General features: G+C 54.5%; 1 protein-coding gene across 1 annotated transcript in view; it reads right to left on the bottom strand.

Annotated features, from left to right (window-relative positions):
- LOC308640375 (signal peptide, CUB and EGF-like domain-containing protein 1) overlaps positions 1 to 14,434 on the bottom strand; it is a gene marked incomplete at its 5' end in the record, with an annotated part of 80,027 nt that overhangs the window by 13,867 nt on the left and 51,726 nt on the right. Inside the window, 6 exon segments of the mRNA XM_081312307.1 lie at positions 39 to 155; positions 1,094 to 1,198; positions 1,524 to 1,643; positions 8,798 to 8,920; positions 10,209 to 10,325; positions 12,526 to 12,648. Of these exon segments, the coding sequence (XP_081168433.1) occupies positions 39 to 155; positions 1,094 to 1,198; positions 1,524 to 1,643; positions 8,798 to 8,920; positions 10,209 to 10,325; positions 12,526 to 12,648 (705 nt within the window).

Below are 14,434 nucleotides of genomic sequence, written 5' to 3'. Positions count from 1 at the left end.
TTGGGGGTTCCTCCACCACCCCTGGGTCACCTACTTACCCAGTAGTGGTTGCCGTGGGGTCTCCTTTGCTCGCTCCCGGCTACGGGGCCGGAGGTGGCATTTGGCATCTCTGATCTTGAAGTGGGCCTTCTGCTTGATGGGGGCACTGGGGACATCTGGAAAAAGCCAAGATCCTCTCCTATGGCAAGGAAGTGGTGGGGACGGGGACTGCCACAGCATGAGTCTACCTGGGGTTGGGATGGGGCTGGGTGTGGGCAACTCTGTCCCATGGCCCTCCCAGGGCAGGGGAACCTCCCCTGCCCCACTCCCTCCTCTCCCTGCAAGGCCCGAAAGGTGAACTCAGGGACAGTGGGTCGAGCTCAAGCCCAGGGGCATCTGGCCAGAGTCTTCTGTAGAGGGGAAGGAGTCTCAGCCTCCGCCTGTCTCATGGCCAAGGCCCGAGTTGTGGCTGGAGATTTTAGAAAGCAGGCAGAAGGGAAGAGGGGAGCAAGAAAAGGAAATACCATGGAGGCCATAACTGCAGAGTCCTTCAGAGAGCAGATCCCAGCTCTCTGGACTCCAGTCCTGCGCTCCAACGGGCTCCGAATCACGCCTTTTACACCCTCTGCACACCTGAGTACGCCCCTGCCACTCTGACAGCAGGGATCAAAAAAGTGCTGGGGAGACCCTCTCCCATGCTGAACAGAGGCTGCTGGGCAGGGCTGGTCCCAAGGGAGGGAGCACGCTGTGCCTGGCACCCCTCAGGCAGCGTTTGAGGCAGGGCTGCCCACCGAGTCATTCAGGAGAGGCCACACACTCCCCGAAATCAGAGCCTGAGATCTGTACACACAGAAGCACTTTGAAGTCACTCAGCTACTGCTACTATGACCTCAGATCCAAAAAGCCAGTGCCCCTGGGCTGGAACTCGACCTTCAGGCTGCTGGCATCTAGGTCCAGGCCTGCCTTGTCTCCAGTACCCTGAGCCAGGCCTGGAAGGACCCAGAGTGTGACACTCTCCCCTGGGGCTGTGTCCCTCCCTCCCCATGTCCCTCTCCACATACCAGAGAGTCAAGGGGCCACCTAGGTGTGCAAAGTGTGGACAGTCAGGGGCTACCTGAGCAGCCAGGTCCGGTGCCAGAGCTGGTGCCATTGCGTTTCGGTAGTGTCCTGCCCTGGAGACCCGGAACACCACAGCTCAGGACGTAGCTGTTTTCTGAGTCTGTGGAGAGGCCAGTGGGCGAGGTGGGCCTGGCTGCACCTCCCTTCCAGGGCCTCAGATTCTCGAGGCCTCCAAGAGGTTGCTGAACAAGAAGGTCAGGACTGACCGCTAAGTCAGTCTATTTCTGCCACATGCACACAGGTAAGTGGCCAGGCAGGAAGAAGCCTAGACCTAGGGAGGCCCAAACAGTTGCCCAGGGGCACTGCGACCAGGGCCCCCTCATCCCTGGTGGGGCTCTTTCCCAGAGAGTTGCAGAGATCAGGACCTCGACCCAAGGAAGAAGCCCCCCACCAGTACATCCCTTCCCTGGGACCACCTGGGTTACCTGGCACAAAGAGGGTGTGGGCTGGGCAGGAAAGAAGGCAGCTCTCCACACTGCCCACCTTGCTGCAGGACAGATGGGCCTGGGCAGAGGCCTGGGCTCGGGAAAGGCACCTGCCCGTCTCTGAGGAGAAGGAAGACAGAGAGGGCCTGAGAGGCCAGGGTGGAGGCTTCCTAAGGCTGACAGGGCCCCGAGCAGGGGTCTCCCAAAGCCCTTCCTCACAGGGCCAGACTGTCTTGGTGGGAAGGAGCTCAGAGGTGGCAGTGTCCAGTTCCATTTGGCCAGGTTGGACGCCAGCCCCAGAGAGCTGACCTAGTGCATCAGACACTGGTTGCAGCTGTCTGTGAGGTGGCTCACACCCATTCCCAGAGGAAGTTTCCGGGGACAGGGATGGGCTCTCAGGACAGCGCCTGTCTGGGGAGAGGGGCAGCTGCAAATGAACATGGGCTTCCTGGCCTGGAGGCACAGGATGGGGCAGCCCAACACACCCCTGGGGTTTCTAAAGATGTCCACAGCAGCTCTTCACAACTTCCTGAGGGTTTGTTTGAAAAAGTCCCCAGATTCCTAGGAAAAGACTGGTAGTTCCAAGCCACCCTCAACATCAGAACTGATCTGGCAGACATCTCATGGTGAGTGACAAGTGGCCCTGAAAGCCAGATCATAAGAGCGTCCCACAGTGAGTCAGTCACCAGATGGAGCCACATGCTCTCTGCAGCTGGCACAGGCCATACTCATAAGACTCACCGACCTGATCCTGATACTGCCAAATCTGGCTTTCCCCTCGGGACACTCAGCATCTTGCTGGAAATGCAGCCCTGGCTTGCTTAAGCAGCCAATTCTGTCTGCCTGTTGAAGGCACCAATGGTGATCTCCTGCTTTGGCAATTATGGAGGCTCCTCTCAGATGTCCCCTGGGGTCCTGTGGAGCCTTGGGCCTGCAGATGCCACCCTTCAGAGAGGCTTCTGGGGGAGTGCAGCTCAACCAGGGATGGCCTGCTGTGCCTTAAGTGCTCACACTTGTTGATGTTGTCACATAGAGCTCTGTTTATTTATTTATTTTTTTGCACTGCTGGGGATACCCACTGAGCTACAGCCCCAGCCCTCAAAGAGATCTCTTTGGTTTGAAGTGCATGGCTGCCCCATGTTCCCCTGCTTTATTCCACCTGTCCTGTGCTCCTGGGGGAGGAGACAGAGACGTGGCCCTGCTCTCTTCCACCCCAGTGCAAGGTGGCCCCCAAGGCCAACGGTCAGAGGCATATTCACCAAAGTCGACAAGGTGGGCCTTCCTGATAAGAGCAGCATCCTTACAAATTTAGACTGTAACCCCAACTCTGCTTGGTCAGTAAATGGAAAACTGCCCTCTGCTGGCTGCCACAAAACCCAGGCACTACCTCCACACCACCTGGGAGCAACGCGGGTCATGATGGCGGCTTCTGCCACCTCAGAATGATAAGCTGATGTGCGTAGCAGAAGCTCCAGAAAGGCAGGAGGCAACACCCTCTTTCCATAGTCAGCTCGGCCCCAGCTTCCTCCCCATCTTCTGAATCCCCCTTCTTCCAGCTCCACTTCTGCTAACCCGCCCTCCCTCCCTCTGCTCCGGACCCTGACCTTTTCTCAACAAGCCCTTCTTCCCTAAGGTTTAGCTCAGGAAAGGAAGAACCACACTGTACAGAATTCCACTAGAACAGTTTACCCATAAACCAGAGTTACCACGTTGAAGTTCAAGCGTGGCCACGAGCCGAGTGCTATGAGGGTCAATTAAATTCTGAACCGCAGGAGATGGGCAAGCGTTTGCTTCAGAATGCAGGATTTTTTTTTTGGATAATTATTGGCCTAAGTAATCAGATCTGTGCCCATGACACTAATAATTCATTTAATTATTAGTATCTTGGATTGGAAAAAAAGATGAAAAGCAGCAAACAATAAAGACAAGGGGAAGATTTAAACACCTAGCCTAGGTGAGCATAATCAGAAAAACAGCCTTAAGAGAAGCAGAAAAATAGGGACTACTGCACACAAGGCTGCTTTGGAAGGCTTTCCCTTAAGAAAAAGTTGAATAAAGAAAAAAATTATAAACAAAGTAAATATGACTCAACTGGTGACTTGAAATGCAGACTTTACACTTGCCAATGCAGACTCAAAAGCAAAATAAAGGGAGTTTTGTCCTTTCTTTTGCAGATGGGTGTGCCTGAGATAAGGGGGTGAGTTGGGAAATAAGTTGGAAAGGGAAATTGCCAATTTAAATAATCCCCAACATGTGACTGAACATTTTATGTTTGTTTGCTTTGTTTTTTTGGGTACCAGGGATTGAACCCAGAGGTGCTTAACCACTGAGGCACACCTCCAGTCATTTTTAAAATTTTCAGACAGGGTCTTGCTAAGTTGCAAAGGGCCTCACTAACTTTTGGAGGCTGGCCTTGAACTTTGAGCCTCCTGCCTTAGGCTCCTGAGTCGCTGTGATTACAGGCATGCACCACTGTGCCTGGCATGGCTGAATATTTTCAAGGAGTCTGAGAAAGTAAATAATGAAACAAACAAACAAAACCTCTCATGTTCCTCCAAATGAAAACATCTGGTTTCCAAAATGCTCTGTTCCTAAAGAGTCCAGAGCCTGGGGATAAGAGCACCTGTGGCTGATGTGAGCACGGGGTCCTGGAATCTTGGCTTGTGGGCACTGTCAGGCTGCACAGTCCACACACAAAGCTGCCCAAGTATCCTGCATGCTCTGATGGGCTTACAATGGCTGCAAATTCCATGCCCTTTCCCTGGGCCATTTCTTAGCCTGGTGTTTGCAGCCTTTGAAGGATGAGGTACCACAGGCCCCCGTGGGATGCAAATCCCCGCGTGGCACCACTTTCCTGGACCCCTCCCAGTCGTTCCTGCAGGACTCGGGGCAGGGGAGCAAACGAGCACCACTCCTGTGTGTGGGTAGTGAGGTCCTTGTGCCTTCCCCAGGAGGCTGTGACCTGTGCTGGCACCCACGAAACAGAAGCCAGCCTGCTGACCCAGCAAGGTCCCAGGCCTGAGTCCACCGCCCACAACCACGCTTGGCAGTGCTGCAGAGCACTGAGCCCCTCCAGGACGGTTTGGAGTTGGCTGAAAAGCAAGAGGGAAGTGAAAAGAGCTTCAACCTCAAAGTAAGAAGGCCTGTTGGCCTTACAGACAACAGCCTACCTAGATCTAGCCTTTACTGGGATCACTACTCATCCTGTCAATCAGCCTTCCCAAGCTATTGTAGTGTAGCCAATTTGAAAACTGATATAAAGTATGTTCCATAAGCCTGTTAATAATATTTGTCATGGTTTGGATATGACATGTTCCCCAAAAGCTCCTGTTCATTCAGAAATGTTCAGAGGTGAAATGATTGGATTGTGAGAGCTGTAACCTAATCAGTCCATCCCAAGGTGAATGGAATGACTGCATGGTAGCTGTAGGCGGGTGGGGTGTGGCTCGAGGAGGAAGGGTGTGTGTGGGGGTGCCCTGGAAGTATGCATCTGACCTGTGGCCCCTACCCTGTCTCTCCTGCTTCCTGACACTACTACGAGCTGAGCCCCTTTTCTCTGCCCTACCCTTCCCCTATGATGTGCTGCCTCACCTTGGGTCCAAAGCAAAGGAGTCAGCTGATTATGGACTGAGACCTCTGAAAACATGAACCCCAAGTAAACTTTTCCTCCTCCAAGTTGTACTTGTTGGGTATTTTGGTCACAGGAACACAAAAATTGACGACAACAGAAATTAATACTGGAAATGGGGCCATTGTTGTGACTAACCTGACACATGATTTTTGAAGACTTTGGACTGGTTGGCAGGGGGAATTTTGAAAAGGTTAGAGATGCAAGTTGAAAAGCCTTAGAATGTTGTAAGTGGAGCTTAATGGGTGATTCTGATGGGAGCTCAGTTAACAGGATTGGCCTTAGGAATGCAGACAGTGAGCATGAAGTTTCAGAGGAAAATGAGGACTCTGAAAATGATATGGTTTGGATATGAACTGTCCCCCAAAAGTTCCAGTTAATGCAGGAATGTTCACAGGTGAAATTATTGGATTGTGAGAGCCGTAACCTAATCAGTCAGTCCTAGTTTGAATGGCCTGGGTGGTAACTATATGCAGGTGGGACAAGGCTGGAGAAGGTGAGTCACTGGGGGAGTGCCCTGAAAGGGTGCATCTGCACTTCAGCCCCTCCCCCATTCCTTCCTGACCCTACCACAAGGCAAGCAGCTTTCTTCTGTGGGCCCTTCCCCCAAGATGTGCTGCCTTACCTTGGCCCAGGCTGGCTAAGACCTAAGACCTCTGAGATTGTCAATCCCAAATAAACCTTTCCTCCTCTAGGTTGTTATTGTTGGGTTTTTTGGTCACAGCAATGCAAAAGCTCACTAAAACAAAACTCTCTGTAGACAATACTTAAAAAGAAGGAAAAGCCCTTAGACTGGGGGAGGTGAATTCAGCAATCCCTGACCAGCATCTGAGGGTTTATCACAGCACCACCCTCAGCTCAGTCACATCTCTTATAGGGTACTTTGGCACACTGATGCCACCCCAGAACCAAGGCTGTCTGTCTTTTGGGGCCATAAGACTATTCCAATGTCTGACCCCTTTACTCTGATACCCTGTATAAACTATGCTTTTTTAACAAGAAATCTGAAGGTATAAACTCTTTCCTAGTGCTGTGAAGAACTATGAGAGAGGGCTGGGGATGTGGCTCAAGCGGTAGAGCGCTCGCCTGGCATGCGTGCAGCCCGGGTTCGATCCTCAGCACCACATACAGACAAAGATGTTGTGTCTGCTGAAAACTAAAAAATAAATATTAAAAAAAAAACTATGAGAGAAACGAACTACTGAAGATATTGGACAACCCAAAGTGGTTATCACAAACTTGATGGAGACTGGGATGTGGCTCAGTGGTAGAGCACTTGCCCAGCACGTGTGAAGCCCTGGGTTCCATCCCATCACTGAAAAAAGAAAAAAAATGACCCTCCCTTTGACATAGTAAATAATCCAGCCAGGCAGTCGTGGAGAGCAGCACAGCCCTGGATTTCCTGTGGCCGACTGGGGGCCGTCCGCCTTATGGCTAGCATCTACTTCCTTTTGAACCTAGACTTGCAGCAGCATGAGGCAGGACAATCCCCACAGAGGCCAAAGTGACGGCCACCTGAACACCCAAGGCAGGCTCAGGGCATTGTGGCACTTGTTTCTTGGTGAGGCCTGGGAAACCTGAGATCCTGGTTCTCGAAAGCCTTCTGGTATCTTCCACCTAATGCCTTCATTTACACTAGTTTGTCTTGTCACCTGGTGCTGACTCTCCAGGACATTAATGCAACATGGGACAACAGTGGAATAAAGTCATGCTGACTGACATAACCTGACAAAGAGACTTCTATAGGGGCTGGGGATGTGGCTCAAGCGGTAGCGCGCTCGCCTGGCATGCGTGCGGCCCGGGTTCGATCCTCAACACCACATACAAACAAAGATGTTGTGTCTGCCGAGAACTAAAAAATAAATATTAAAAAAATTCTCTCTCTCTCTCTCTCTCTCTCTCTCTCTCTCTCTCTCTCTCTCTCTTACTCACTCTCTCTTAAAAAAAAAAGAGACTTCTATGGGACACTTCATGGAGACCTGGACACACCCTGGTGGTCCCTCCTAGTGCTCTGACTGGGGGAGGGAGGACAAAAAGACAAAAAGGGGGATGGAGAGAAATAAGACCAGAGAACACCTCCTCACAGCCTCGGGGGGAGATGGTCAGTCTACAGCGATGAGGACAAGTAAATCCTAGAACTAGCACAACTCCAATGCGTCAATGACTCCTCGTAAATACTAAGACTCGCGAGGCCCCAGCAGGTCTGTGACTGAGTGGCAGGACAAGCCTCTGAGGCCAATCAATCTATGACAGTCTTGGCTTTGCAGTCAGTCACCTGGGAAGACTCAAACTAGTCAGCAGCTGCCAAGGCGGCTGTCGACCCCCTCTTCCCTTTGTAACAGCACAAACCATGCTCCTCAGACTGACATCACCTCTCCCTGCCCTGCAGCCAATGTTCCCTGCCCCCACCAAACAGTTCTTTCCCCAAACTCTACACAAAACCAGCAGTTTGCTCAACTCAGTGAGATACTGTCTGAACAGGGTAAGTGATAAATCCAGCCTTTTGATTTCTGATATCTAGTGATGGTCTCTAGTCTTTAATTTGCTCATTCACTCATTCAACAAATGTTTGCTTGGTGTCTGAGGATGCCAGGCTCTGTTCCAGCTCCTGGGATACAGCAGTGACTAGCACAAGAGAAAAAAACCCATTCAACTGTGCAGAACTTCTGCTCTAGTGAGGACAGACAGGCGGACACAAGCCCACACTAGCCTATACAATATAATCATTGGCTGGTGGTTCCAAGAGTAATGGGACAACAGGAGAGCAGAAGGCCAGGGGACCAGAGTGGGTCAGAGGCGGCTGGGCTGTTTGCTGTGGAGGGTGGTTAGGTTGCCCTGCTGAGCAGATACCACAGCAAGGGCCAGTGAGGGGCTGGGGGAGCCCTCCAGGCCAACAGGAGACCAGCACAGGTTTCCTTCCAAGGTGGGGTGAGAGCAGCATGGGGGTTGGCTGCCACTGGGTGAGGCTGGCATGGAGCAAATGAGCGGGAGGTGACTTGACAAACTGTGGTTTTGAGTGAAGGGAAGAAGGGGTTGCTGGAGGCATCTGAACATAGAGGGACCTCCTGCTTTGGAGTCATGAGGCTTGCTCTGTCTGGGGACATCAGAGTGTGGCGGGGCAGAGGGGCAGAGAGCAAAGCCCAGGGGGGCAGGCCACAGTGCATACAGGCCCTGGCTGGCAGGCAGTGAGAAGGTATTTGTGGAACAAATTAGTTGGGGTCATCTAGAGCTCAGCCTAGAGGCACCCTGGCGCCGGGGCAGCCATGCGGAACACAGGAGCTGCAGTGGAGCTGGGAGCGGGGCAGGAGGAGGCTGGCAAACAGGCAGGCGCCCTCTCCCTGGTCCAGGCTCCAATGCTGCCGCACTTGTGTGACCCATGCCTGCGCCCTCAGCTTCCCAGCAGGATGGTAGGCCAACACTCCCTGTGCCCAAGTTTCCAGCACCTAGGCACCCCCCGGCCCCTGGCTGTCGCTGATCTCTTGCTTGGCCCTTCCCCTGTACCTGGCTCTCACCTCTTGGTAAGCCTCACTCCCATCAGCCACGCTGACCTGGCACAGGACCACTGCCTAACCCAGGGCCCAAAGGAAGAGCCCTCTCCCTTCCTCCCGACCCCTCCCCACCCTCCCCCAGCCCTGCCACCACTCACCCACACAGTCCTTCCTGTTCCAGTGGAGCCGACTCCCAGGGGGGCAGACACACTCATAGCTGCCCTTGGTGTTGACACAGCCCTGGTCACAGCTGCCGTTGTTCATGCTGCACTCGTCCACATCTGGAAGAACAGATGGGAGTAAGGGCAGGAGGGGAGCCTGGATCAGCCAGCTCAGGCCACATCCTTGGGGCTGGGGGGTCAAGTGGGTCAAGGAGTCAGGGCAAGAGGGCTAAGAAGCTACTGACCACACCCCTGCCTGACACCATCTTTTGACACAGACGCGTAGCTGAACATCACACTCACACACACACACACACACACACACACACACATATGGATCCCTCCTGGACATCCAAATGCACCCCTTCTCCAGGGACCTGGCTGAGGAGGTGGCACACAATTAAAGGTTCAATCCAGCCTGGTGGGGCCGGGAGCCAGCACTGGCCCAGTGATTATGAGGCCTGATCCCACCAGGGGACTGTACAAGCCCCTTCCCGGCCTCAGTTTCCCACTTGCACAGTAGGCACCAGGGCAAAAGTAGCACTGCCAAGGCCCTTCCTCCTCTGACCAAATCTCCCACTGGTGCTGGGCAGCAGGGGTAGACCTGCTCTGTTACACTCAGCCTATCTGCACACCAGCGAGCGGAAGCCCCAGGAAGCCCTCGGTTCACCTCTGGCCCCTAAATATATCTAGAACCTTCTCTGCAGTCCTGTGCCCTGCCTTACTCCTCAAGCTCCCAGCCTGGGGCCTCTCCCCAAGGCACTCTGGAGTCCACGCTCCTTTCCACATGGTAGCCAGAGCGTCTGGTTACGTAACCTGGTCCTGTTATTGCCCTGCGTAAGCCCTCTGAAGGTGTCTCATCACAGGGGGAACACGACCTCAAGTCCCCTCTGGGCTCACAGAGCCCTATGCTGTCCAGGCCAGCACCTCCCTGCCTGCTCCCCACCTCGCACCCTCAGCCCCAGGGCTCCAGCCGCATTGCTGCCTCTGCCCCTCAGCCTTGGGTCTTCAGAAAACACTGATCCCTCTGGGGATCAGTGACACCTCTTCTCAGCCCACACATTTCTCCTTTGGGGTCCCCATGGTCTTGACACTGCTCTTCTCTGTCATTGCCTCTCTCCCACTAGAACACACTGTGGGAGTTTCTGTGTGGTCCACCCCCTGCTGGACTGGGGTTCTCCAGTAGGTGCAGTTTCTAGGCTTTTGCCTTTAAGCTGGCACCAGTGTGGCACCCAGCAGATACCCACTGGCCTTCCTGCCTCTCTGTTCCTCTGGCTTCCCCTGATCTGCCCGTGGTTAAGCGCTTTCCCAGCAGTGTCAAGGTCACGGTGTGGGGTACAGTGCAGGTAGCTGTGCAGTCAGGTGCATGCCTCAAAGGGCAGGTGGCCCTGGCAGGTGGGCTGCAGACCTCCACAGTGGGTCGTCCCATAGAGTGTGTAGCCGTGGTGGCACAGGCACTGGAAGCTGCCCGGGGAGTTGATGCAGATGTGGTCGCAGGTCCGCTCGAAGGAGCACTCGTCGATGTCTGTGTGGCCACAAGGAGACAATATGGGAGAGTGTTTCAGCACATGGTGGGTGGGCATGGCGCGTCACAAATAGCCACATGACACGCATCTGTGTGAGGACAGTCCCTGGGTGCTGAGGCTCAGTGCAGAGCCAGCCCTCAGCAAATATCAGACTCTCATTGCTGCTTGACGTTCCACTGAGCCGCCATTAACCCTGCTTATGGGTTAGCAGCCATCTTGCGTCTTTCCCAGAGATGAGCAGCAGGGCTATTTGAATAGAAGAGATTCTGACTCTGCCATTTTAACATCTCAGTTTCAACTGTGATTAGGAGAAGTGTTTAATCTCACCTGCAGGAAGGAAAATGATTGGGCCTTGCCTAAGATCCCCAAGGAAGAAGCTGAATGGGACATGAACCCAGGCCTCTTGGTTGCTGACCAAAGTGACCCAAGAAGTTTCTTGAGAAAATAAGGAAAATAGCACAAATAAGTAGGGGAATGTGCTACCCACAAGACTAAAAAAAAGACTCTGATCATATGTAACATTTGATCATGAGCTTCCTGGTGGCTGAGGAAAAGGGAGCATCACCAACGGCTTGCTACTGGAAGGGATGAAATGAGCCAGATGCTCCCAGGAGGTGAGTCTACCCTAGACATAAATTCTGAGGAAAATGGCTCCTATGGGGCAGCTGATGGGCCTTGGCGGGCACAGCAATATCAGCCTGAGCCTCTGGGAGCACAGTGATTGAGTTTGTTCTTTGAGTCCCTCTGCTCACGTGATGTATGCACATCATATTCATGATGTGTGCACATTCATGAGAGCACTAACGCAAGGAGGAACTGAGCTGTGGACCCTCAAAGGGGGATGCGATCCCTCCCAGGGAATCTGGGAAGAGCTCCTGGTATTTGTGGCCCCTGACCTTGAAGGATGGGGCCAACTTGGAATGGAGGAAGGGTGCTCCAGGCAGAGGCTGAGGTGGCAGTACAGGGTGCCTGCTGGTTGTGTAAGGTCAAGGGAGGACTGGGGAGATGCCCGGGGTTCCTGTCCTGAGAGCCCTGAGCACCACAGGGGACTGGACCCCTCTCTGATGTAACTGGGGGGTCCAGGGCCCCAGACCTCAGGTGACCTGGAAGAGGGTGGAGACACAGGCAGAGTGGGGAGCAAGTGAGCACAGGAACTTAGCCCAGAGCCCAGAAGAAGATGTGCCATCTCCCCTCCTCTCTCAGGGGCAGCTGGGCATGCAAGGTCAAGGGCCCCCAGCCCTCTACTGAACTTGGCAAAGCTGACCCAGAAACAAAGAAAGCACAGAGGAGGACCAATGGGGCCTGGATGAAAGCCATGCTCCTGACTGGCCCTCATGCCCTGAGAGGAAGATGTGCCCCTGGTGCCCATTCAGGGACAGTGAGGCAGAGCCTAGGAGAAGAAGTGACTGAACTGGCCACATGGGGAGCTTGAGGTCAGGCTGGCCCTCAAGCTGCACCCATAAGGCAGAAGCTGCAGACCCCAAAACCAACCTGGCGACAGAGTCCTCACGTGCACTACAAGGCCAAAACAACCAGTGCACAACCCAAGAGCAGGCCTCCCTCTGCGCTTTCTCCCAAAGCTGGTCCCACAGGACACCCCACCAAGCTCCTGTGGTCCAACAGTGCCATCTCCTGGGTAGGTGATAATGCCACTCCTCCTAGCACTTTACCAAAGGCCCCTCCCCAGGAAGCCTTCCCTGAACCACCCCTGTCCACTGCCCACCCTCTGGGCTCCCACTTCATCCTGGACGGCGGCTGGACTTGTCATAAACTGGGGTCCTGGGCTTCTGCCCAGCCCTCTCCTGCCGTCCATCATTCTCCCTAGCAGGTGACTGTGGGAGAGTGCCTGTGCAATGCCTTCCAGCAGGTGGCAGCACCCACCTCTAAAGTCAAAGCCGTCCCCATACTAAGGGAGGGCAGGGGAGGGCAGCTGGATCTTTCCCCAGCCCTCAGTTTCTCATCTACAAAGGGGACTGGTTGGTCTGGATGCCCCAAGAAACAAAGAACAGGAAGTCAGGGTGGACAGAAGCACATGCCAAGGGCTGGAGACCTACGCCCATTCTCTCAGGTCCAGCTGGCAGAGTGGACATCCACGCCCTCACCTTCTTGCCTAGGAGCCTGCATGAGCCCAGGAGGGAAGGGACATTGATCTGCTGGGACCCGATGGGGAGGGGTTGCCCAGGCTTGGCATGGGCTCACCTTGGCATGTCCGCTCGTCCGTCAGCAGCTTGCAGCCCTTGCGGCAGCCACACTCAAAGCTGCCCACAATGTCACGGCAAAAGTGGTCACAGCCTCCATGGTTGACCAGGCACTCATTGATATCTGCAGGGATGAGGGGGAGGAACAAGGCAAGGGGAATGGGCTCTTGCTCTTAAGGGAGGGGCAGCACCCTCCTTCCCTAGCTGCCTGGCTGGCCTGAGGCCCCTGCCCAGAGGGCTTGCATTCCAGCTGACCACAGGATGGGGCCTGGCCCACAAGTGTGGGACAGGGCGTGGAGTACACTGTGAGGGCCCAGCCTTTGAGGCTTCACCCCTTACGACCTGGTGAGCCTGGCATCATGCCCTGTGCAGAGGAGCTGATATCTGCTGTGCCAGGTGAGACAGGGCGGCCATGTCCACTTGTCCTTCAACCCACAATTCCAGGGAGGTGGCTGGAGGGCAGTGAGGCTGGAACAGGGGCTACCTCAGGTGACCAGAGCAGGCTCCTGGATTCCTGGTGGGAGACAGGTAAGAAGCGCCCCGACACCTGCCCTCGTGCAAGATGTTGTGGGAGGCCAACCTTACGGGTGACTGAGTTACACTTCTGTGACTGAGTGCCGAGGCGCTCAGTCACAGAAATGGGTGTGTTTTGCTACAGCCCCATGGGTGAAGCTATGCTCACCTGTTCCTTTGTAATCTAACCCCTTGCCCTGTTTAGGATAGAATCTTCCATGGAAGTGCCTTGTGTGTGTCCCCTCTTCTTACTGTGCCCTGGGGTGTGGCCTACCCAGGTGTCAGTCAACCTGCTGACAGTGGACATCATGAAGACAGACTCAGCCCCCTGAAACCTGACCCCTGGCCTCATTTGAATAGCTTCTCCTCAATAAAAGGGGTCAGCGCGTGCTCTCGCTCTCTCTCTTTCTGCAGACCCTTAAGGTCAGAGGAGCCGTCACAGCAACCCCAAAGAAAAAGGTGTTTGTGTCTCTTGTGTGGTTATTTCGTGCAGCCCAGTTAGCCCAGTTTAACTAGAGTGACCCCTGTGCCTTTTAGTCGCGAGAACAGAAACCCGGCAAGATGTAGTGAGGGGGACCTGGAGTCCTGCTGCCAAGCGCTGGAGCCCAGTCAGCTGTGAGGACACTTTAAAAAGTAGGTTTTATGGCCTGTTTGAGTAAGGAGGCTGAGGCTCAGAGGGTCAAGTATTGGTGCGGGAGCCTTTTGGTAAAGGGGGGGCAGGGTGTGAGCTGCGCTTGACGGACCCCCACTCCCCGCCTGTTTGTTTCTCTGTCAATAGTTAATGAGTGGCAGGCAACACTGCTAAGTAGGTGGCCTCAGTTCATGCACCTCAATGACAGAGTTCTCTCTCACAGTGTGGGCTGCTGCTGACACCTCAGGGATGCCTGTCCCTCCCGCCCCAAGACAGTCTGACTCCTTTGAGCCCCTTGTCCCCACCCCTCAAGCTGCTCATCTCGGCTCCAGCTCAGCCTGGCATTCTATGCCAATCAGAGGCCCCTGTCCCTGTCCCTGAGGGTCCTTTTCTCCAGGAGCTATGTTCTGGCTACTTCAAAGTTCCTCCAGGGCCCCCATGGTCTCCAGCCCCCATGCCGACCTCCCTGTCCAGGTGTCCCACTCCCTCCTGGTGTGGAGGAGTAAAAGGGAAGCGCCGAGACCTCCCAGCCAGGAAATGGATGACCTCCCCTATGGTCGTCAGACACGCCCTGGCACAACTGCCAGGCAGGGGCCCAGCACCTGTGGAGCCCACCCTGAGCGTGGGTGCTGGGCTGGTGCCGGATGCCCTGTCCTGTGTACTGGGCACCCAGTGACAGGGTGAGCCTGCCTCCTTTGATAGATGGGGGACAGGAGCCTCGCTCCTCCCAAAGCAGCTCCCACCCGAGCCGAGCCTCAGCAACCAC

Source organism: Spermophilus citellus, assembly GCF_964194105.1.
Source record: "Spermophilus citellus genome assembly, contig: SCAFFOLD_114, whole genome shotgun sequence".
Taxonomy (NCBI): Eukaryota; Metazoa; Chordata; class Mammalia; order Rodentia; family Sciuridae; genus Spermophilus; species Spermophilus citellus.
The sequence above is the reverse complement of the archived record's forward strand: the minus strand, read 5'-3'. Positions and strand labels throughout refer to the sequence as shown.